Source organism: Aulonocara stuartgranti (genome assembly GCF_965226115.1).
Source record: "Aulonocara stuartgranti genome assembly, chromosome: 19".
In the NCBI taxonomy this organism is placed as follows: domain Eukaryota; kingdom Metazoa; phylum Chordata; class Actinopteri; order Cichliformes; family Cichlidae; genus Aulonocara; species Aulonocara stuartgranti.
In genome coordinates this window covers 22,523,369-22,547,522 of record NC_138955.1, presented here as the reverse complement: position 1 = coordinate 22,547,522, position 24,154 = coordinate 22,523,369, and the positions used below count along the sequence as shown (strand labels likewise).

At 39.9% G+C, this 24,154-nt stretch overlaps 4 protein-coding genes and 1 long non-coding RNA gene across 8 annotated transcripts in view; all 5 read left to right on the top strand.

The window, feature by feature from the left end:
- LOC309695174 (interferon alpha-inducible protein 27-like protein 1) overlaps positions 1-1,662 on the top strand; it is an 84,798-nt gene extending 83,136 nt beyond the window's left edge. For all 3 annotated transcript variants that reach the window (XM_082515674.1, XM_082515673.1, XM_082515675.1), the window contains 2 exons: positions 353-488; positions 634-1,662. In XM_082515674.1, the coding sequence (XP_082371800.1) occupies positions 353-488; positions 634-694 (197 nt within the window). In that variant the 3' untranslated portion in view covers positions 695-1,662. The remainder of the gene's footprint in view (positions 1-352; positions 489-633) is intronic.
- Positions 1,663-2,721: 1,059 nt separating this feature from the next.
- LOC309695176 (interferon alpha-inducible protein 27-like protein 1) lies at positions 2,722-8,889 on the top strand. The gene is made up of 5 exons (XM_082515677.1): positions 2,722-2,815; positions 2,935-2,964; positions 5,447-5,608; positions 6,571-6,706; positions 6,850-8,889. Exons 1-5 carry the CDS (start codon positions 2,806-2,808, stop codon positions 6,908-6,910), a joined length of 399 nt encoding a protein of 132 aa, XP_082371803.1. The 5' UTR covers positions 2,722-2,805; the 3' UTR covers positions 6,911-8,889.
- A 74-nt stretch (positions 8,890-8,963) lies between these two features.
- On the top strand, positions 8,964-18,603 carry LOC309695184 (interferon alpha-inducible protein 27, mitochondrial-like). Of its 2 annotated transcripts, XM_082515687.1 has the most exons (5): positions 8,964-8,981; positions 15,403-15,446; positions 15,566-15,595; positions 16,861-17,022; positions 18,190-18,603. In XM_082515687.1, exons 2-5 carry the CDS (start codon positions 15,437-15,439, stop codon positions 18,288-18,290), a joined length of 303 nt encoding a protein of 100 aa, XP_082371813.1. In that variant the 5' UTR covers positions 8,964-8,981; positions 15,403-15,436; the 3' UTR covers positions 18,291-18,603. The 2 variants fall into 2 exon arrangements, with proteins under 2 accessions (XP_082371813.1, XP_082371812.1); XM_082515686.1 differs by lacking the exon at positions 8,964-8,981 and having other exon boundaries at positions 15,332-15,446.
- A 1,039-nt stretch (positions 18,604-19,642) lies between these two features.
- Positions 19,643-20,323, top strand: LOC309695198. Its single transcript, XR_014273066.1, has 2 exons — positions 19,643-19,754; positions 19,950-20,323. It is a non-coding gene; the product is annotated as an uncharacterized lncRNA (long non-coding RNA).
- A 2,745-nt stretch (positions 20,324-23,068) lies between these two features.
- Positions 23,069-24,154, top strand: LOC309695189 (interferon alpha-inducible protein 27-like protein 1). Its single transcript, XM_082515693.1, has 4 exons — positions 23,069-23,161; positions 23,298-23,327; positions 23,457-23,618; positions 23,797-24,154. The coding sequence occupies exons 1-4, from the start codon at positions 23,152-23,154 to the stop codon at positions 23,877-23,879; spliced, it is 285 nt and encodes a 94-aa protein (XP_082371819.1). The 5' UTR covers positions 23,069-23,151; the 3' UTR covers positions 23,880-24,154.

Genomic DNA, 24,154 nt, shown 5'->3' with positions numbered 1-24,154 from the left:
CATTGGTGTAAAAGTCCAAGTCAAGTCACAAGTCTTAGAACATTTTTTCAAGTCAAGTCTAAAGTCATAAAATTAATGACTCGAGTCTGACTCGAGTCCAAGTCATGTGACTCGAGTCCACACCTCTGGTTTTGAATCCATGCCGCAAAGAACTGGGGCTGTTTTGAGAATCAAGAACTGTGTATTAGTGTACAAGCCATAGGACATTGTTTAGTTTATGAAATCTGACACCACTGAGGGGGCAGTGATGCCACAATTAGGTAGCAGTCAGTACAGTTAGTTTGATTCCTGATAAAGTTATTGGCAATCTCAGCTGCTTGACTTGGAATATTTGTCCTCATTCCTCCCAAAGGTGCAGCCGGGCTGTCGGGGGCTGCCACTGCGGCTGTGGGCGGTGTTGGAGCTGCTGCAGGAGCAGGACTGAAATGGCTAGGAGGTCTCATTTTCAAGGACAAAGAAGACGATGAAGACGATGAAGACAAAAATAAGTAAAGTAAAAATTTAAATGATCTCACGTGGAAAATTTTAATGATATTTGTTGGCACAAGATATTAAACAAGAGTGAAGAGTTGTCATTTTTAAAGATGTGCTGTACATTTGTCGCTCTTACAGCTTTGCCACTGATCATTTCAGGTGTAGGAATGGAAACTCGCCATACCCGAGGCTCCCTGAACTGTCCTCACACTTTGCCTGAAGGCTGTGGATTCTGATGATGTCATTCTGATCATTCCTTTTGTGCCTCTGGGTGACTTTTTCTGTGCACGCTGGTATAATATTAGTGAACTACATATGACTGAAAAGCATGACTGTTTTTAAGCAAGTGTGGATTTTTTTTTCTCCTACATTTTCTAAAATTTGTATCTCAATCAATGATCTAATTGCAGGAAATCCTAATTCTAAAATTCTGAATGGTGTTGTTGCCACTGTCCTCACTAAGATAAAGCTAAACTTTGGTAAGAAAGTCTGGTTAAATTCTTTTAACATTCAGTTATTTGGATTTCCTAAAACCTTCTACCCATTTCCATAATACTGCCTGCAGATCAGCTCAGTGCATCAACTATGAGAAAATTTTCTTTGGAAAATATTGTAAACTGTCTAGAAACTCTTCATTTATTTACTTTAGTCTTTAACAAGAGCATTTTGACCAGTTTCAAACATCTTCACCTCTCTGCACTTCTTTCTGGCAGTAGAATTGTTAAATGTTATTCCTTACTACAGTTAGCTAACTATTTATTATTAGCTCAAAATGAAGAGTGGTTGAGGTTTTTTTTAATTTTTTTTTTAGAATCATTGTTTTATGTTTAAAATACTTTGCGAACACTTCATTAAACATAAAACTGCATTTATTTTTTGGCAAATTCTATGTAATATCAAAAATAAAAGTATTTATTCTGCAGTAATCGGTGTTACATGGATCAGTATTACTGCTGCAGGTGATATTGTTAACTATCAGTGTCTACAATGAGATTAAAAATTAATGAAAAATTAACCAAACAGCTGGTTAAATTTTCTACAAGTGATTTCTCAGAGATGTTGGTCTGAAAGTGCTGATGGAGGCTACAGCTGTTCAACTTGCCTGCCTTATGAAGTCATATATGACAGGGGTTCCCCTCTCCATCATCACAGCTTTTATTACTAATGTGCTAAATAAGTAAAAAAAAAAAAAAAAAAGGTTCATATATCACACGTGTTGGTCCAGGTCTTTACGAAGATAAAACTAATTATGATGATAAATAAGGGTACTTGTTTACTTGCTAATGCTAGCTTTGTTTCCACGCAATACACAACTTGTAGCTGATCTCAGGGATTTCCACAACATGGATTTATGCACAAACAATCAGCTACAAGCTGCTGTCCTCTTAGCTTGACAAGATCCAGCCATGATTAACTGGGCACAGATGTTGATTAGGACACCTACCATATATTGATTTCAGTAGCTCTATAATCAAGCAGTGTCAAGTCTACTTTCAGAGACAATAGCCAACTGTGGCCATAGCATGGCAGTGATGTAAAGGATGGACGCAGACAGTCATGAGTACAGCTTTATGACAGAATGCTGTTTGCGCTGAAACAAGAGTGATTGCTTTACTTTGGTATACTTTAACTGATGTCTGTTTTTTTACATTTAACTGGACAAACATTGTTTGCCTTGCTTGACCTGACATAATACCATGAGACTCTCTTCACAAAGCATTTTATTTACCCATCTTCTGCAAATTCTCCAACAAACAACATTTCCCACTCTTAAGATAATTAAAATTTATCTGAATAGATATTTACTGGCATTTGGCAAAGAAGAGGTACACACAAAGCTAGTGTTAGCTTTCGACAGGAAGGTTTATTCTTCCTCAATAAGATTATTCTAATAATGCTGATAAAACTAGAAACAAAAGCACAGCTCTATTCAGTATTTTCCAATGACGAACACATGTACCAAAAAAACAAAAAACTGCTTTATCACTTTATCACAGCACCTGACTCAGGTAAGGTTTCTGATTAACACTGCTCTCAAATGAGATTATGACTATAATGAAATGACTATGATATTTATTTTCCATTATCTGTTGTGCTTTGTTTAAATGTCAAAAATCACTGGGAAAAGCTTTAAATAATTTATCTTTTATATGTGATTTAAAAACAAATCTGAATTGCAAAACATCTGAACAATCATGCAATATACATAAACGGAAAAGTTAAGTTTGTTTTTTCATGTTACCATAGAAATACCGGAAGTGTCTCCGTGGCAGAGTCAGTTGAGACTGTCACTATACGATACGCAAACATAGAAAGCGGAACTCCGTAAACATGGGTTTTGGTGAGTATTTTAATACACGTATTACTTTAAAATAACTATACTCATGTGTTTAATGGTGTGACGGTGCCATGATGATAGCAAATGTTAGTGCTGATGTGAGCTTTGATGTTGTGTTTCAGGGACGATCGTTGCTGTTGTAGGGGGAGCAGGTAAGGCTTTGGACTGTCTGTGTGGTCACCGGGGTTCAACCTACCCACGGTATCTCTCTGTTATGTTGATCCACTACCCTGCAGTCAGGAGAAGCGGTCACACGAAGCTGGCTGTCGGCTTGATAAGCTAACCCAGGGCTTGATTGGGGCTGACGCAAGGATGGATTTTGGCAGCATGTAAACAATTTGCCACCAACAGAGAAAAGAAAAATGTTAAGGAATAAAGTGAAGTGCAAGAATATAGATTTATTACTGATGCTCCTCAGGGAAAGCACCAAAACTTTAGAGTTTTGAAAAACTTTAGTCCGTCCTACTGTCTGCACTCCGAGGTCTGGGGGATCTTCTACGAATAGTGACGCTATTTTCAGAAAACTGAGTAGTTGGCAGGCGTTGTTTCATACCTGCTGATCGTTAATCATAACGTGAACCCTGTGTGCGCCATTGTAACTTATGCTCTCAAATGAAATATAGAGATTGGTATGCATGAAATCACCACCTACTGACCAATACATCATCCAGACAATAGGGTCACTGTTCATAGAAAGTCCCCCAGACCTCTGTGTGTGGACAGTAGGAGGATCTAATGTTTTTGTGTTCGTTTTTCCCTGATGTCATTAATAAATGTAGATCTTTAGATACAACCTTATTGCTTCCAACAGGAAAAATTACATTATTATTGTTGCAATAATACATGATTGTGAAACAGGACAGAAACTTGTACTTGCTGACCTTGATTATAATCATCAGGTTCTCCTGTGCCTCACAGACAGAACTGTGATATTGAATCTTTTAACTTTTCCTGGCTTCAAATAGGCCAGACTTTATTCATATAATGTGTATTTTCCAGTCATGCTGTCCAAAGTGCTTAGAGGGCACAAACATTCATACAGCACTTTTAATACTAAACTACTGTAAAGTACTTTTTTCCCTCTCACACACTCTCACACTCTGCTGTGTTTAGTGTCTGTATAACGTTTTTAACCTCTTCATATTTTTAGTATAGTTTTCTCTTTCTTTGTAAAATCAGCCCTTGAGCTGCCAGCACGCTTACACTTCCCAACAGCACCAGCCCTTTTACGTGAGCGAGCAGGGTGAACCCTGGATACACTCAGTTTCTTTGATAACAGCTTCATGTGACCACTTATCTGGATCAAATCCAGATAACTGAAAGATACCAGCAACCTTATTTTAACATTTAAAGCGAGCCCAGGATAAGATGTACTGTCCCCTCTTCTCTTCACCCTGTACACCTCTGACTTCTGCTACAACTCTGAATTATGCCATATTCAGAAGTTTGCAGATGACACGGCCATCATGGGGTGTATCTGGGATGATCAGGAAGAGGAGTACAGAAGTCTGGTGAGGAACTTTGTCGCATGGAGTCACACAAACCACCTGCAACTCAACACCTCAAAGACTAAGGAACTGGTTGTGGACTTCGGGAGGTCCAGAGAAGGTCCACTGCCAGTTCAGATAGAGGGGGAGGAGGTGGAGGTGGTCAACAAGTACAAGTACCTCGGGCTGTGGGTGGACAATAAACTGGACTGGTCATGCAACACAGAGCACCTGTATAAAAAAGCCCAAAGCCGACTGTACTTCCTCAGGAGGCTGAGGTCTTTTAACATCTGCAGGAAGCTCCTGAGGATGTTTTACCAGTCAGTGGTTGCTGGAGTACTTTTCTATGCTGTGGTGTGCTGGGGGAGCAGCACAGCAAAGAGGGACTCATCCAGGCTGGAGAAACTGATCAGGAGGGCTAGCTCTGTGGTCGGCATGAAGCTGGACACTCTGGTGACAGTGGCAGAGAAAAGGACATTAAAGAAACTGATGGACATTATGAACAATGCTGGGCATCCTCTGCACACGGCCATTAACAACCAGAAGAGTCTGTTCAGTGACAGGTTGCTTCTCCCCAAGACAAGAACTAACAGACTTAAAAACTCCTTTGTCCCACACGCCATCAGACTGTTTAACTCCTCTCTGGAGGGGAGAGGGAGGGGAAACAGGAGGACAAAGGAGGGGGGGAACAACTAAGCTGTAGTGCCTCTTCACCTCACTGTACAATACCTTGTGCAATACTTTTTGTAAATAGTCAACAGTGCAATAGACTCAATACTTGAAATGTGCAATTCACTTGTATTTTTATTTTTTATTCCTATTTATTCTATTTATCCCCTTTGTCTATTTTATTTATATTTGTCTCTGTATTTATATGTGTGTGTGTGTGTGTGTGTGTGTGTGTGTGTGTGTGTGTATATATATATATATATAACAGTTCTGTAACTGTAACTTCGGTCGTTGCTGTGCTTTTTTTGGAAGTCGAATTTCCCAGAGGAACCCACCCGAGGGATTAATAAAGTTCTATCTTATCTTATCTTATCTTAATCCTGCCTCGTACCTCAGGCCTCTGCTTATATAAAAACTTTTTACATGGCATATCATTTGTAACAGTCACACTGATGCTGGTGTTCTCGTCCATGTGCAGTAGGTGCAGTGGCCTTGGCTCCTGTTGCTCTGGGGGCCGTAGGTTTCACCTCAGCTGGAATAGCTGCAGGCTCCTACGCTGCAAGCATGATGTCTGCTGCTGCGGTGGCTAATGGAGGTGGAGTGGCAGCAGGAAGTGCAGTGGCTGTTTTACAGTCAGCAGGTAGGCTTGTCTGACTTTACTATAGTCTCATTAATAGTGCTGTACACATTCACTTTATTAGGAACCAAAGCAAAGGTGACCTTTGCTCCTGTTGGTGCTGACCAGTATATGGCTCGTAAAACTCTGGCTACTCAGGGACTGAAATACAAATGACTGATAACATATTTACAAATGATTCAGCTTTAAGTCTATTTACAGACTTAAATGGAGACGGCCTTAGTGTCAATAAGATCAGTTAATTGTTCCAGCCTGTGTTGTGTTACAGGACTAAGCTTGTGGTGCGATTAGACTAAGGACTATAATCCTGCCACACTTTGAACTCTTTTATTGTAAAATGTAGTTTTATTGCCCTTGCACTGAGTATTGTCCACATATACAGACATCACATTTTGGGATGTCTGGACCAAAATACTAAATCTTGCTCTACAAGGGCCTGATATCCGCTTTCGAGGACATTATACTGCCACTGTTCTATCAAAATTTAAAATGAATGTCCACATATGTGGATCTCATTTTTCTCAGAAACAAAAATTCGGTAAAAAAAAATCTTTGTTTTTAAATTCATCAGGTCCCAATCAACCCAAATAGCAAAGAAAAATGAAAAATGCATGCCATGAAAGAGTTCGGGTCTTAGGAGGTTAAAAGGGACTTGAACATGAGTGTGCAGCTGGCAGAGCCATAGAAAGGACATGTTGCAGTTATGTCAACACTGACCCAGTTCTGATAAGTTTGCCAATAGTTTTGAATCCATGCCGCAAAGAACTGGGGCTGTTTTGAGAATCAAGAACCGTGTATTAGTGTACAAGCCATAGGACATTGTTTAGTTTATGAAATCTGACACCACTGAGGGGGCAGTGATGCCACAATTAGGTAGCAGTCAGTACAGTTAGTTTGATTCCTGATAAAGTTATTGGCAATCTCAGCTGCTTGACTTGGAATATTTGTCCTCATTCCTCCCAAAGGTGCAGCCGGGCTGTCGGGGGCTGCCACTGCGGCTGTGGGCGGTGTTGGAGCTGCTGCAGGAGCAGGACTGAAATGGCTAGGAGGTCTCATTTTCAAGGACAAAGAAGACGATGAAGACGATGAAGACAAAAAGAAGTAAAGTAAATTTAAATGATCTCACGTGGAAAATTTTAATGATATTTGTTGGCACAAGATATTAAACAAGAGTGAAGAGTTGTCATTTTTAAAGATGTGCTGTACATTTGTCGCTCTTACAGCTTTGCCACTGATCATTTCAGGTGTAGGAATGGAAACTCGCCATACCCGAGGCTCCCTGAACTGTCCTCACACTTTGCCTGAAGGCTGTGGATTCTGATGATGTCATTCTGATCATTCCTTTTGTGCCTCTGGGTGACTTTTTCTGTGCACGCTGGTATAATATTAGTGAACTACATATGACTGAAAAGCATGACTGTTTTTAAGCAAGTGTGGATTTTTTTTTCTCCTACATCTTCTAAAATTTGTATCTCAATCAATGATCTAATTGCAGGAAATCCTAATTCTAAAATTCTGAATGGTGTTGTTGCCACTGTCCTCACTAAGATAAAGCTAAACTTTGGTAAGAAAGTCTGGTTAAATTCTTTTAACATTCAGTTATTTGGATTTCCTAAAACCTTCTACCCATTTCCATAATACTGCCTGCAGATCAGCTCAGTGCATCAACTATGAGAAAATTTTCTTTGGAAAATATTGTAAACTGTCTAGAAACTCTTCATTTATTTACTTTAGTCTTTAACAAGAGCATTTTGACCAGTTTCAAACATCTTCACCTCTCTGCACTTCTTTCTGGCAGTAGAATTGTTAAATGTTATTCCTTACTACAGTTAGCTAACTATTTATTATTAGCTCAAAATGAAGAGTGGTTGAGGTTTTTTTTAATTTTTTTTTTAGAATCATTGTTTTATGTTTAAAATACTTTGCGAACACTTCATTAAACATAAAACTGCATTTATTTTTTGGCAAATTCTATGTAATATCAAAAATAAAAGTATTTATTCTGCAGTAATCGGTGTTACATGGATCAGTATTACTGCTGCAGGTGATATTGTTAACTATCAGTGTCTACAATGAGATTAAAAATTAATGAAAAATTAACCAAACAGCTGGTTAAATTTTCTACAAGTGATTTCTCAGAGATGTTGGTCTGAAAGTGCTGATGGAGGCTACAGCTGTTCAACTTGCCTGCCTTATGAAGTCATATATGACAGGGGTTCCCCTCTCCATCATCACAGCTTTTATTACTAATGTGCTAAATAAGTAAAAAAAAAAAAAGGTTCATATATCACACGTGTTGGTCCAGGTCTTTACGAAGATAAAACTAATTATGATGATAAATAAGGGTACTTGTTTACTTGCTAATGCTAGCTTTGTTTCCACGCAATACACAACTTGTAACTGATCTCAGGGATTTCCACAACATGGATTTATGCACAAACAATCAGCTACAAGCTGCTGTCCTCTTAGCTTGACAAGATCCAGCCATGATTAACTGGGCACAGATGTTGATTAGGACACCTACCATATATTGATTTCAGTAGCTCTATAATCAAGCAGTGTCAAGTCTACTTTCAGAGACAATAGCCAACTGTGGCCATAGGATGGCAGTGATGTAAAGGATGGACGCAGACAGTCATGAGTACAGCTTTATGACAGAATGCTGTTTGCGCTGAAACAAGAGTGATTGCTTTACTTTGGTATACTTTAACTGATGTCTGTTTTTTTACATTTAACTGGACAAACATTGTTTGCCTTGCTTGACCTGACATAATACCATGAGACTCTCTTCACAAAGCATTTTATTTACCCATCTTCTGCAAATTCTCCAACAAACAACATTTCCCACTCTTAAGATAATTAAAATTTATCTGAATAGATATTTACTGGCATTTGGCAAAGAAGAGGTACACACAAAGCTAGTGTTAGCTTTCGACAGGAAGGTTTATTCTTCCTCAATAAGATTATTCTAATAATGCTGATAAAACTAGAAACAAAAGCACAGCTCTATTCAGTATTTTCCAATGACGAACACATGTACCAAAAAAACAAAAAACTGCTTTATCACTTTATCACAGCACCTGACTCAGGTAAGGTTTCTGATTAACACTGCTCTCAAATGAGATTATGACTATAATGAAATGACTATGATATTTATTTTCCATTATCTGTTGTGCTTTGTTTAAATGTCAAAAATCACTGGGAAAAGCTTTAAATAATTTATCTTTTATATGTGATTTAAAAACAAATCTGAATTGCAAAACATCTGAACAACCATGCAATATACATAAACGGAAAGTTAAGTTTGTTTTTTCATGTTACCATAGAAATACCGGAAGTGTCTCCGTGGCAGAGTCAGTTGAGACTGTCACTATACACTGCGGTCAAGTGAGCCCTCACTTACGAAGTCGCAGTCAAGCTAGCCGCCCCGCCAGCCGCACCTAAAATGTTGTTGCACTACTCTTACGCATATTACGGTATAGGTGCCGACTGACTTAGAAACGCAGTGTTTTGTGTCCTGACACTATTTTACTTCACAATCCACTCCCAGTTTTGGTTAATCTCCACTTTCACCCCTGTGATCCACAGCCCAAATTACTGTATGATTCAGAGAAAATTAACAATAAAATTTACCCAATTTACTCAACTATACTTTTAATGTCCTCATCTTTGAGCTCATATTACAGGAAAACTGAAAGAGGTGACGCAGATATCTCACTGGATTCTGACTCTGGGTGACCCCCACTCTGCATGCTGTGATCCACAGCAAAAATTACTGTACGGATTTTGAGAAAATTGATATTAAAATCTTCCCATTTTGCTTCACTGTACTCTACATATTGACATCTTTGAGCTCCGATTACAGGAAAACTGTAAGAGGTGACGCAGATATTTCACTGGATTCTGACTCTAGGCTGTCGCCACTCTGCACCCTGTGATCCACAGCCAAAATTACTGTACAGTTTTTGAGAAAATTCATGGTAAAATCTTCCCATTTTGCTTTACTGTACTCTACATATTGACAACTTTGAGCTCCGATTACAGGAAAACTGTAAGAGGTGACGCAGATATTTCACTGGATTCTGACTCTGGGGGACCCCCACTCTGCACCCTGTGATCCACAGCCAAAATTACTGTACGGTTTTTGAGAAAATTGATAGTAAACTTTGCACAATTTACTCTACTGTACTCTATATATTCTCATCTTTGAGCTCAGATTACAGGAAAACTATAAGAGGTGACACAGATATCTCACTGGATTCTGACTCTGGGGGACCCCCACTCTTCACCCTGTTATCCACAGCCCAAATTACTGTACGGATTTTTAGAAAATTGATAGTAAACTTTGCACAATTTACTGTACTATACTCTATATATTCTCATCTTTGAGCTCAGATTACAGGAAAACTGTAAGAGGTGACGCAGATATTTCACTGGATTATGACTCTGGGTGACCCCCACTCTGCACCCTGTGATCCACAGCCAAAATTACTGTACGGTTTTTGAGAAAATTGATAGTAAAATCTTCCCATTTTGCTTTACTGTACTCTACATATTGACATCTTTGAGCTCAGATTACAGGAAAACTATAAGAGGTGACACAGATATTTCACTGGATTCTGACTCTGGGTGACCCCCACTCTGCACCCTGTGATCCACAGCAAAAATTACTGTACGGATTTTGAGAAAATTCATAGCAAAATCTTCCCATTTTGCTTTACTGTACTCTACATATTGACATCTTTGGCCTCAGATTACAGGAAAACTATAAGAGGTGACGCAGATATTTCACTGTATTCTGACTCTAGGCTGTCGCCACTCTTCACCCTGTGATCCACAGCCAAAATTACTGTATGGATTTTGAGAAAATTGATAGTAAACTTTGCACAATTTACTGTACTGTACTTTATATATTGACATCTTTGAGCTCAGATTACAGGAAAACTGTAAGAGGTGACGCAGATATCTCACTGGATTATGAATCTAGGCTGTCGCCACTCTTCACCCTGTGATCCACAGCCAAAATTACTGTACGGTTTTTGAGAAAATTGATAGTAAACTTTGCACAATTTACTCTACTGTACTTTTAATATTCTCATCTTTGACCTCAGATTACAGGAAAACTATAAGAGGTGACGCAGATATCTCACTGGATTATGACTCTGGGTGACCCCCACTCTGCACCCTGTGATCCACAGCCAAAATTACTGTACGGATTTCTGATGAAATTAAATCCTATTCCATTACCAAACAAAATGAGTTCATTGAAGTATTTGCTTAACTACAAGAAATGTCTTTCCACACACAATTTAAATTTTTCAAAATGTCATTCACACACCACCTCAAGTATCAACTTCAGTTTTAGACATTATTTATTCAGTGCTTAATCACAACAATAGTCAACTTAAGGCACTTACATAATAAGTTAAACCTTACAATAATACATACAGAGAAAAACCCAACAATCATATGACCCCCTATGAGCAACAGTGGGAAGGAAAAACTCCCTTTTAACAGGAAGAAACCTCCGGCAGAACCAGGCTCAGGGAGGGGCGGCCATCTGCCTCAACCGGTCAGGGTGAGAAATTACATTTCTCAGATTACTGATTTCTCATATTACTACTACACAGTTTAGATACACTCAACAAAAATATAAACGCAACACTTTTGTTTTTGCTCCCATTCCCCATGGGATGGACATAGAGACCGAAAATTCATTCCAGATACACAATATAACCATCCCTCCCAAACAGTGGTCACAAATCAGTCCAAATGTGTGGTAGTGGGCACATCTGCCATATTGAGATAATCCATCCCACCTCACAGGTGTGCCACATCAGGATGCTGATCTGACATCATGAGTAGTGCACAGGTGTACCTCAGACTGCCCACAACAAAAGGCCACCCTGGAATGTGCAGTTTTTTGCGCTATTGGGGGTCTGGGGACCCAGAACCGGTCAGTATCTGGTGTGACCACCATTTGCCTCATGCAGTGCAACACATCGTCGCATGGAGTCTATCAGATTGTCAATTGTGGCCTGTGGAATGTTGGTCCACTCCACTTCAATGGCTGTGCGAGGTTGTTGGATATTCGTGGGAACTGGTACACGCTGTCGTATACGCCGGTCAAGCACATCCCGAACATGCTCAATGGGTGACATGTCCGGTGAGTATGCTGGCCATGCAAGAACTGGGACATTCTCAGCTGCCATCTGCCCTGAACAATGTGAACCATGATTCATCCGTGAAGCGCACACCTCTCCAACGTGCCAGACGCCATCGAATGTGAGCATTTGCCCACACAAGTCTGTTACGGCGATGAGCTGGAGTCAGGTCAAGACCCCGATGAGGACGACGGGCATGCAGTTGAGCGTCCCTGAGACGGTTTCTGACAGTTTGTGCAGAAATTGTTTGGTTGTGCAAACCAATTGTTCCAGCAGCTGTCTGGGTGGCTGGTCTCAGACGATCTTGGAGGTGAACCTGCTGGATGTGGAGGTCCTGGGCTGGTGTGGTTACACGAGGTCTGCGGTTGTGAGGCCGGTTGGATGTGCTGCCATATTCTCTGAAATGCCTGTGGAGACGGCTTATGGTTGAGAAATGAACATTCAATGCACGGGCAACAGATCTGGTTGACATTCCTGCTGTCAGCATGCCAATTGCACGCTCCCTCATTGCTTGTGGCATCTGTGGCATTTTGCTGTGAGACAAAACTGCACATTCCAGGGTGGCCTTTTGTTGTGGGCAGTCTGAGGTACACCTGTGCACTACTCATGATGTCAGATCAGCATCCTGATGTGGCACACCTGTGAGGTGGGATGGATTATCTCAATATAGCAGATGTGCCCACTACCACACATTTGGACTGATTTGTGACCACTGTTTGGGAGGGATGGTTATATTGTGTATCTGGAATGAATTTTAGGTCTCTATGTCCATCCCATGGGGAATGGGAGCAAAAACAAAAGTGTTGCGTTTATATTTTTGTTGAGTGTATCTAAACTGTGTAGTAGTAATATGAGAAATCAGTAATCTGAGAAATGTAATTTCTCACCCTGACCGGTTGAGGCAGATGGCCGCCCCTCCCTGAGCCTGGTTCTGCCGGAGGTTTCTTCCTGTTAAAAGGGAGTTTTTCCTTCCCACTGTTGCTCATAGGGGGTCATATGATTGTTGGGTTTTTCTCTGTATGTATTATTGTAAGGTTTAACTTATTATGTAAGTGCCTTAAGTTGACTATTGTTGTGATTAAGCACTGAATAAATAATGTCTAAAACTGAAGTTGATACTTGAGGTGGTGTGTGAATGACATTTTGAAAAATTTAAATTGTGTGTGGAAAGACATTTCTTGTAGTTAAGCAAATACTTCAATGAACTCATTTTGTTTGGTAATGGAATAGGATTTAATTTCATCAGAAATCCGTACAGTAATTTTGGCTGTGGATCACAGGGTGCAGAGTGGGGGTCACCCAGAGTCATAATCCAGTGAGATATCTGCGTCACCTCTTATAGTTTTCCTGTAATCTAAGATCAAAGATGAGAATATATAGAGTACAGTAGAGTAAATTGTGCAAAGTTTACTATCAATTTTCTCAAAATCCATACAGTAATTTTGGCTGTGGATCACAGGGTGAAGAGTGGCGACAGCCTAGAGTCAGAATACAGTGAGATATCTGCGTCACCTCTTACAGTTTTCCTGTAATCTGAGGCCAAAGATGTCAATATGTAGAGTACAGTAAAGCAAAATGGGAAGATTTTGCTATGAATTTTCTCAAAATCCATACAGTAATTTTTGCTGTGGATCACAGCATGCAGAGTGGGGGTCACCCAGAGTCATAATCCAGTGAGATATCTGCGTCACCTCTTACAGTTTTCCTGTAATCTGAGCTCAAAGATGAGAATATATAGAGTACAGTAGAGTAAATTGTGCAAAGTTTACTATCAATTTTCTCAAAATCCGTACAGTAATTTTGGCTGTGGATCACAGGGTGCAGAGTGGGGGTCACCCAGAGTCATAATCCAGTGAAATATCTGCGTCACCTCTTACAGTTTTCCTGTAATCTGAGCTCAAAAATGAGAATATATAGAGTATAGTACAGTAAATTGTGCAAAGTTTACTATCAATTTTCTCAAAATCCGTACAGTAATTTTGGCTGTGGATCACAGGGTGCAGAGTGGGGGTCACCCAGAGTCATAATCCAGTGAAATATCTGCGTCACCTCTTACAGTTTTCCTGTAATCTGAGGTTAAAGACGAGGATATTAAAAGTACAGTAGAGTAAATTGTGCAAAGTTTACTATCAATTTTCTCAAAAACCGTACAGTAATTTTGGCTGTGGATCACAGGGTGAAGAGTGGCGACAGCCTAGAGTCAGAATACAGTGAGATATCTGCGTCACCTCTTATAGTTTTCCTGTAATCTGAGGCCAAATATGTCAATATGTAGAGTACAGTAAAGCAAAATGGGAAGATTTTACTATCAATTTTCTCAAAAACTGTACAGTAATTTTGGCTGTGGATCACAGCATGCAGAGTGGGGGTCACCCAGAGTCATAATCCAGTGAAATATCTGCGTCACCTCTTACAGTTTTCCTGTAACCTGAGGTTAAAGACGAGGATATTAAAAGTACAGTAGAGTAAATTGTGCATATTTACTATGGATTTTCCCAAAAACCGTACAGTAATTTTGGCTGTGGATCACAGGGTGCAGAGTGGAGATGGCCTAGATTCATAATCCAGTGAAATATCTGCATCACCTCTTACAGTTTTTCTGTAATCTGAGCTTAAAGATGAGAATATATAGAGTATAGTACAGTAAATTGTGCAAAGTTTACTATCAATTTTCTCAAAAACTGTACAGTAATTTTGGCTGTGGATCACAGGGTGCAGAGTGGCGACAGCCTAGATTCATAACCCAGTGAAATATCTGCGTCACCTCTTACAGTTTTCCTGTAATCGGAGCTCAAAGATGTCAATGTATAAAGTACAGTAAAGCAAAATGGGAAGATTTTGCTATGAATTTTCTCAAAATCCATACAGTAATTTTTGTTGTGGATCACAGGGTGCAGAGTGGGGGTCACCCAGAGTCATAATCCAGTGAGATATCTGCGTCACCTCTTACAGTTTTCCTGTAATCTAAGCTCAAAGATGAGAATATATAGAGTACAGTAGAGTAAATTGTGCAAAGTTTACTATCAATTTTCTCAAAATCCGTACAGTAATTTTGGCTGTGGATCACAGGGTGAAGAGTGGCGACAGCCTAGAGTCATAATCTAGTGAAATATCTGCGTCACCTCTTACAATTTTCCTGTAATCGGAGCTCAAAGATGTTAATATGTGGAGTACAGTAAAGCACAATGGGAAGATTTTGCTATGAATTTTCTCAAAATCCGTACAGTAATTTTGGCTGTGGATCACAGGGTGCAGAGTGGGGGTCACCCAGAGTCATAATCCAGTGAAATATCTGCGTCACCTCTTACAGTTTTCCTGTAATCTGAGGTCAAAGATGAGGACATTAAAAGTATAGTTGAGTAAATTGGGTAAATTTTATTGTTAATTTTCTCTGAATCATACAGTAATTTGGGCTGTGGATCACAGGGGGGAAAGTGGAGATACACTAAAAATGGGAGTGGATTGTGAAGTAAAATAGTGTCAGGACAGAAAACACTGCGTTTCTAAGCCGGTTTTCACCCATACCGTAATATACGTAAGAGTAGTGCAACCACATTTTCGGTGCGGCTGGCGGGGCGGCTAGCTTGACTGCGACTTCGTAAGTGAGGGCTCACTTGACCGCAGTCACTATACGATACGCAAACATAGAAAGCGGAACTCCGTAAACATGCGTGTCGGTGAGTGTTTTAATACACGTATTACTTTAAAATAACGATACTCGTGTGTTTAATGGTGTGACGGTGCCATGATGATAGCTAATGTTAGTGCTGATGTGAGCTTTGATGTTGTGTTTCAGGGACGATCGTTGCTGTTGTAGGGGGAGCAGGTAAGGCTTTGGACGGTCTGTATGGTCACCGGGGTTCAACCTACCCACGGTATCTCTCTGTTATGTTGATCCACTACCCTGCAGTCAGGAGAAGCGGTCACACGAAGCTGGGTGTCGGCTTGATAAGCTAACCCTTGATTGGGGCTGACGCTTGACAGGGATTGTTTTTGGCAGCATGTAAACAATTTACCACCAACAGGGAAAAGAAAAATGTTAAGGAATAAAGTGAAGTGCAAGAATATAGATTTATTACTGATGCTCCTCAGGGAAAGCACCAAAACTTTAGAGTCTTTTGAAAAACTTTAGTCCGTCCTACTGTCTGTACACCGAGGTCTGGGGGATCTTCTACGAATAGTGACGCTATTTTCAGAAAACCGATTAGTCAGCAGGCGTTGTTTCATACCTGCTGATCCTTAGTCATAACTTGAACCCTGTGTGCGCCATTGTAACTTATGCTCTCAAATGAAATATAAAGATTATGCATGAAATCACCACCTACTGACCAATACATCATCCAGACAATAGGGTCACTGTTCATAGAAAGTCCCCCAGACCTCTGTGTGTGGACAGTAGGAGGATCTAATGTTTTTGTGTTCGTTTTTCCCTGATGTCATTAATAAATGTAGATCTTTAGATACAACTTTATTACTTTACGTTTTCCTGTTGGAAGCAAATGTTTTACAACATTTTCTTTGTTCTCCAGCAATAATACATGATTGTGAAACAGGACACAAACTTGTACTTGCTGACCTTAATTATAATCATCAGATTCTCCAGTGCCTCAAACACAGAACTGTGATATTGAATCTATAAACTTACACAGCTTTTCTGGCTTCAAATAGGCCAGACTTTATTCATATAATGTGTATTTTCCAGTCATGCTGTCCAAAGTGCTTAGAGGGCACAAACATTCATACAGCACTTTTAATACTAAACTACTGTAAAGTACTTTTTCCTCTCACACTTACACTTGACAACAGCACCAGCCCTTTTACGTGAGCGAGAAGGGTGAACCCTGGATTAACTTAATTTGTTTCATAACAGCTTCATGTGACCACTTATCCAGATTGCCAGTGTTGGGGTAAGTGAATCCAGATAACTGAAAGATACCCTCGATATGCTAAACTTGCTTTAACATTTAAAGCGAGCCCAGGATAAGATGTAATCCTGCCTCGTACCTCAGGCCTCTGCTTATATAAAAACTTTTTACATGGCATATCATTTGTAACAGTCACACTGATGCTGGTGTTCTCATCCATGTGCAGTCGGTGCAGTGGCCTTGGCTCCTGTTGCTCTGGGGGCCGTAGGTTTCACCTCAGCTGGAATAGCTGCAGGCTCCTACGCTGCAAGCATGATGTCTGCTGCTGCGGTGGCTAATGGAGGCGGAGTGGTAGCTGGAGGCCTGGTGGCTGTTTTACAGTCAGCAGGTAGGCTTGTTGTCTGACTTTACTGTGGTTTCATCAATAGTGCTGTATACATTCACTTTATTAGGAACCTACAGTGGCCCTGAGAGGCAAACGGACCTCAACTTAAGAAAACAGCAGCAATAAGAAAAACGCTGCAAAAGCACACAAAACACAACGGAAATAGGAAAAAACAGATTTCCGAAAGCACAAGGGAAGTGTTTCTGGGGAGACAATAACCCGACGGACGAGTTGCAGGAACCAAAAATATACTAAGAATTGGGCTGGGAGACACTTAAAAGAAGTGGAGTATCTCTCAGTTTTGTGAGGAAAGAAAAGATTAGAGGTAAGTGTGTTAGCCTAACTATTAGCCTAAAAATCCGTCATCAGTATTAGTTTTGTGTGCTTTTGTAGCGTTTTTCTTATTGCTAGTGTTTTCTTAAGTTGCAGTCCGTTTGGCCTCTCAGGGCCACCGTAGGAACCAAAGCAAAGGTGACCCTTGCTCCTGTTGGTGGTGACCAGTATATGTATACTCGGGGACTGAATAATTCAATACAAATGACTGATAACACATTTACAAATGTACACACTGATTCAACTTAAATCAGTTGAATCGTCCCCATTTAAGTTTACAGAGTTAAATGGGGACGGCCTTAGTGTCCTGTGTTGTGTTACAGGACTAAGCTTGTGGTGTGGGGCGATCGTGCCTCAAGAGTTGGCAGTTTGTCTTGTAATCAGAAGGTTGCCAGTTCGAGCCCCGGCTCCAACAGTCTTGGTCGTTGGGCAAGACACTTCACCAATTGCCTACTGGTGGTCAGAGGGCCCGGTTGCGCCAGTGTCTATGTGTGGCTACAATGTAGCTTGCTATCACCAGTGTGTGAATGGGTGGATGACTGAATGTAGTGTAAAGCGCTTTGGGGTCCATAGGGACTAACTAAAGCGCTATACAATTACAGGCCATTTACCAGACCCTTAAAATGACTTTAGTGCCTACAACATGAGTGAGGTATTGGTGTATAAGCCATAGGGCATTTTTTAGTTTATGAAATCTGACACCACTAGGGGGCAGTGATGCCACTATTAGGTGGCAGTCAGTTGTTTTGATTCCTGATAAAGTTAGAAGCAAACTCAGCTGCTTGACTTGATGCAACATATTGAAGCTGTGAATATTTTCCCTCCTCCCTCTTGAAGGTGCAGCTGGGCTGCCGGGGGCTGCCACTGCAGCTGTGGGCGGTGTTGGAGCTGCTGCAGGAGCAGGACTGAAATTGCTGGCAGGTGTCATACGGAAATAAAAAATATAAATAATCTCACATGGCAAATTCTAATGATATTTTGTTGCCACTGCTCTTCCTACTAATGAGCATTGTTGTGATGTCAGAAATATGAGTGATACATTTTTTAACTGTTTCAGTGAATGAGTGAAAGTGTTTCTGCAGTCAGTGTTTCTGTGCACCAAAGAGTAATTCCACAAATTCAGAGTGTTGTAAAAATTTCAGGATTTAACGAAATTTTTTGGTCATACCACGTTACTGAAGTGTTTAAACTAAAGAGTGTTCTAGTGTTTATTCATTCAAGGTTCAAAATAAAGGAAGATATTAAACCAGAGTGAAGAGTTATCATTTTTGAAGATGTGCTGTACATTTGTCGTTCTTACATCTTTGCCACTGATTATTTCAGGTGTAGGAATGGAAACTCACTAAACCCTTTCCTTCCTTCTCTAAGCAATATTTTACTTTGTTGAAAGATCTAAATAAGAGTAACTGAAATTAACTTAATTAAAATGCATTTCAAAGTGTCTGCTGGCTCCAGTGTTTTTAAAATTTGTAATGGTACAAAAGATTATTTAAAGATTTAATCCTCACACAATAAACCTCACACAATCTTCCCCCCCCCCCCCCTTTTTTTTTAAGGATGTGCAGATGTTTTTTTTAATGTTCTACACTAAAATTTTCATATCAATTGATTACTTTATTGTAGGAAATTGTAGTTCTAAATTTCAGAATGGTGTTAATGCCTTTGTCTTCACTAAGGTGAGTCTGATTTATTTATTTTTTAGCTTTCAGGTGCTCGTGTTTTGATTTCTTAAAGCCTTGCACCCGTTTCCATAATCTTACCTGCAGATGAGCTCAGTGCATGTATTATGAGGAGTCGTTCTGTGGAGATTATTGTAAACTTTCTGGAAACTGAGGCATTCGTGGGCTCTATAACTCATTCTACTTTCTTTGCTTTCCCTGTTTTGTATTTTGCATTTTTGCATAGCACTGGGTGAAGCTGGTATTTGATCCCCTACAACCCAGTCAGAATTTTGGCACATTTTCTGGACTTTTATGGAGTGGTTGATATTTCTGCATTACATTATGATGTTTAAAATAAAAACAACTATGCTTTTATTTTGCATGGATTTTTATTTTCACATTAAATTCAGAAAATTTCTTCGTATCAGTCTTGGGTTCAGATCAAACAGCTTCATGCTCTACAATGATACCTAAAAATGATGCATTCAAAATAGCAGTAATCTTAATCCACCATATATTTAACTTAATTTTCAAATTTTGCTTTAAGCTGAGTGTCTGACGTTTCTAAAATGATGCTTCATTTGAGATCTGTCACATGACTAAACATCTGGTATTTGTTCATAGTGTAAATCTTAACGTGTTCCAGTCTGGTTACAAATGGTTGAGAGCAGCCAACCCACTGTTCCTCCAGCACCAGCAACACCTCCAATGCCAGCTCCCGTCAGACCTCCCATACCTATAGTGAGATTATAGACGCCATCAACTGTTTGTTATTCATGTGTAAAGCTTTTATGCTATTCTTTTTGATGCTTCTCTGTATGATTTGCATTATATCTGTTTTATATATTTAAATATGTAAGCAATTTTCTTTGCAACATCTAAATAATATTGTTTAAATAATTTACTAATTAAATCAAAATATCTGGTTTACCCCAGGACTGCAGGGTTGCTATGAGACCTCCTGCTGCAACTCCTCCTCCATTAGCAACTGCAAAATATGACATCAGTTTGGCAGCAATGGAGCCTGCTGCTATTCCAGCTGGAGTGAACCCAGTGCAGCCAGAATGGCTGGAGCCAGAGCCACAGTGCCAGCACCTCCTGAATATTATTTTACATATATATTGGAAAGATTTTCAAATAAGAAGTAACAAGAACCAACCTTAGTTACAAAAAGTTTATTGTGAAATGTAAATAAAAACAGAAGACAGTGATGTGGTCCTGCCATGAAATTTAAAATGAGCTAATGTTATTTCTTGAAATAGTAACATGTTTTAGTTGTTCAACTGTAAATAAAGTTTATGTTTATAAGACTTGCATTGCATTGTGGGTTGCGTGAAAGCGGTGAATCACGTCATCTGACAGCTTACCTCCGACTATAACGACTCCCTTGAAAGACAAAGAGTGAACAAAATCGCGCATGGAGTAAGAAATTCATTAAATTACACTGCATGAAAAATAATTAATAACATAAACAGTAAAATATGAAGGATTTACATATTCCTTCCCAGCCCATGATCTGTCCACATTCAGATGATACAGAGAGTGTATCCGTAGTTATGCGCAGATATCCACAGTGCAGTGGTATATTTTGTCCAGTGCATCCCCCCCTGCCTTTTTATAATTATTGATAGAAGTTTCACTTTCATTTCTTAGTAAATGATACTAACTGCCCACACGTGAACAGCAGCACCGGACAAAATACACCACTGCACTGTGTGGGGTCGCAATTTCAAGAGGTTGTGTGAGCAATTCCTCAGGTTAGAAGAAGGTTGATTTCAGCTCCCAAATTCCAATTAAAGTCAAAAACCACAAAAATCACAGGAGAAGAGCAGAGGTCTATGCCAGTTGTTTTATTCAACAGTGAAGTTCAGCAAAAAGAAGGAAAAGCAAAAGCTCCCCTAGGGTGTTTGCCGTAGGCGCATGCAGGTTGGGACCAACCCCAATGGACAGACAGCAGGGAAAAGCCCTGATGACTCTTCTGTCCCCTTCTTATGGGCTAGTAACCCCACCTCCTGCTGCTGGGTAACTTTCCACTTGTCCTCCAGCCAAAAACAGCAGAGCAGGGTCAGGTACCGACCAAGATACAGGCAGGGGCCAGTCAGGACTCTGGCTAAGGGCCGTCTGCAGAGGGGCACCCTTTGATTAACCCTTTGCTTTGCCTTATCACAGTTGGTCACATCATGGTCAAAAGTCACACATTAACATACATCAGCAAGTGGCATAATCTTATGACATTACTTCTGACTGCAGACAGGTGTTGATTTTGCTACATGCGAACAAATATCTGATGATGTTTATTGCAGATATGCAGTATACACGTCATTCAAAAAATCCACAACAACTATGCTGCTTCTGGGTAAAAATATTATCATTGTATTAGTATTTAGTTACTTGTATTTTCCTACCATACACAATAGTAGAGACATACATTTGAATAGCCCATAAAGTCCATACAAGCTCTGCATAATAACCTGTCTTTTGTTCATTTATAGTTCAGGCAAAATCACAGAAATACACCACTTAATGTGTGAAAGCATAATAAATGGATGGATGGATGTCAACCCCCTGAGATCCAACCTCAGAATCACTTTCATTTCCCAAGAAACAACAGCTGACCCTCACACTTGTATATGAGGCACAGTCAAGTCTTAGGCTCCTCATCCTGTGTGAGATAATGGGTCTAAGTGAGTACAGCTGCCTTTTTCACATCGTCTATAGCTACATCATATAAGCTCATGATTATAGCGTCACAGAAAATGTCTAAATAATTACAGCTGGGCTGAGGTAAGATGTTTTTTTCTTTCTTTCCTGTGTTTCAGTGACAGCTTTAGCAATCACAGCTGGGGCAGGTAAGACACTTAACCTTACTTTGTTTTTGTTTTTTTAATCACTCAAGCTCATAGGAGAAGTCATAGTAGATATCATACATCACTGCTAAATTGCTTTAATAAAATATCCTTTATTCACAAAGTCTAAATTGTGGATGTCCCCCTTTTAATTCTTTGTGAAACAGTAAAGGTAGAAATCTTTGTGTAAATAACTTTTACAAGTTACTCAAGTCATTTAAAAGTAACAGACCATAACTGGTAAAACTGGTCCAGAAGGCTACTCAGGACCCATTTGTTTGTTGTTGTTTTTTAATCAGGATGGAGTAGACAACTAGAGGGCTTTTGAGGCAGTTAGAACAGGGTGAGTTACCTTCATCATCGGCTCCATCTAGGCTCTACACTGCGTATTGGGTAAGGCCCGAAGGATAAATGACTAGACATTTAAACTAAGAGCTGATCCAGACTTCCTGTATTGGGGTGCTGGTTCCACAGATTGACACACGTCATTATGCTGCAGTGAGGATAAAGCTTTCCCTTCTGTTGGATTCTACCTCAAGGTCAACTAAAACACTTGAATATATATTTGAATATATTTAAATCTACCAGGCGCTCCTGCTGTTTCCTCTCTCTGTTTGTTTTGTTTAAACAAAGAGAGAGAACAAAACAGAAAATATATTACCTGCGAACTACAAGGTTGCTATGACACTCACTGGAACTGCACCTCTGTAAAATATAGCAAAATATGACATCAGTTTGGAAGTACTGGATCCTGCTGCTATTCCACTTGAAAAGAACCTCAGTTCAGCCAGAACAGAAGGAGTCAGAGCTAGTTTCCATCTGCAGTCCCCGGGGGAGGTCAAAGAGACATAAAAACATGAAATGAATGAATCATGTGGTGCTTACCTCCTAGATAACATGCACTGGAAAAAAATACAATACTGCAATGTGGTACTTTTGGGTATAATTACTGTAAATTTATTTGTATTTATTTTTTCTTACCATACATAATAGCATAGAAATACATTTGCAATGACCCAAGTGAAGTCCATACAAGCTCTCCATAACGAATTGGGTTTTTTTAAAAAAACTTTTAGGCAGGGTGACTAAGCAACTTCCTCTCTTGCAAAATCCCTGAAATACTTCAGTACACCTCAGAATCACTTGTTCCAAAATGACTGAGGAAGCGTTGTTTACTTCACAGACCCAGTGACGCCCACTCTAAGAGTTTCGTTTCCTAGGAATAACAGCTGACCCTCCCACTTGTTTATAAGGCACAATCTAATCTTAGGCTCCTCATCCTGAGTGGAATAATGGGTCTATGTGAGTACAGCTGCCTTTTTATATTATCTATAACTACATCATATAGGCTTATGATAGTAGCACCACAGAAAATGTCAAAATATTTACAGCTGAGCTGAGGTAAGATGTTTTTTTTCTTTCTTTTTTTGTGTTTCAGTGACAGCTATAGCAATCGCAGCCGGAGCAGGTAATACAGCTGTTTGTTTTTTTTATTTATTTATTATCACTCAGGCTGGTAGAAGTTGCACATATCATACAAGTATTCATTTCGAAGCATCCTGATGATCAGTAACCAGGTTTTTCTTCCTGTTGTCAGGTGGAGCAGTGGTGTCTGCTCCTATTGTCCTGGGGGCTGTAGGTTTCACCTCAGTTGGTATAGCTGCAGGCTCCTACGCTGCAAGCATGATGTCTGCAGCTGCTGTGGCCAATGGAGGAGGAGTGGCAGCAGGAAGTGTGGTGGCTATTTTACAGTCAGCAGGTAAAAAAACAAAAACAAAAGAACCCTTAGTATGATATACCGGACAGGCCTTATAAACAATAACATGTCGCTGTGTTGCAGTGAGGATAAAGCCTCCCCCTCTTCTCTGCAGCTCAGTTACTTCATCTAACTGCTCGATCAGCTGTCTGGTGTTCTGAAGCCTGTTTTCTCTCTGCAGGTATGGCAGGTCTGTCTGGGGCCGCCACCGCAGCCGTGGGCTCTGTTGGAGGAGCTGTGGGATTTTTGGCTACTCTCATCTGAGACCAGGAAATTATGATAATCAGAAAGAAAAATAATAACAAAGAATATAATTACTGTTGTTAGAAACAGTTGCCAAAAGTATCAGCGTCATGCTTCAGTAAAGCTTGGCTGAAATGTGAGTGCTGGTAATGCTGTGGTGTTTTATTACAAAACACATGGACACGGTCAAATTGTGCAACTTGTTAAAAACGTTGATGGTCTGCCCAAAATGATTTCTGCTATATAAACTGTTGGAAATAAATTGCTGACATTTAATCTGTCAAACACATCTGAAA

Bases quoted from the DNA above. Each gene is read 5' to 3' on its own strand.
- LOC309695184 (XM_082515687.1), top strand. The intron at 15,596-16,860 runs GTAAGGCTTTGG...ATCCATGTGCAG, and splicing joins TGCTGTTGTAGGGGGAGCAG to TCGGTGCAGTGGCCTTGGCT. The intron at 17,023-18,189 runs GTAGGCTTGTTG...TCCCTCTTGAAG, and splicing joins GGCTGTTTTACAGTCAGCAG to GTGCAGCTGGGCTGCCGGGG.
- LOC309695189 (XM_082515693.1), top strand. The intron at 23,328-23,456 runs GTAATACAGCTG...TCCTGTTGTCAG, and splicing joins AGCAATCGCAGCCGGAGCAG to GTGGAGCAGTGGTGTCTGCT. The intron at 23,619-23,796 runs GTAAAAAAACAA...TTCTCTCTGCAG, and splicing joins GGCTATTTTACAGTCAGCAG to GTATGGCAGGTCTGTCTGGG.
- LOC309695176 (XM_082515677.1), top strand. The intron at 5,609-6,570 runs GTAGGCTTGTCT...TTCCTCCCAAAG, and splicing joins GGCTGTTTTACAGTCAGCAG to GTGCAGCCGGGCTGTCGGGG. The intron at 6,707-6,849 runs GTAAAGTAAATT...TGATCATTTCAG, and splicing joins GACGATGAAGACAAAAAGAA to GTGTAGGAATGGAAACTCGC.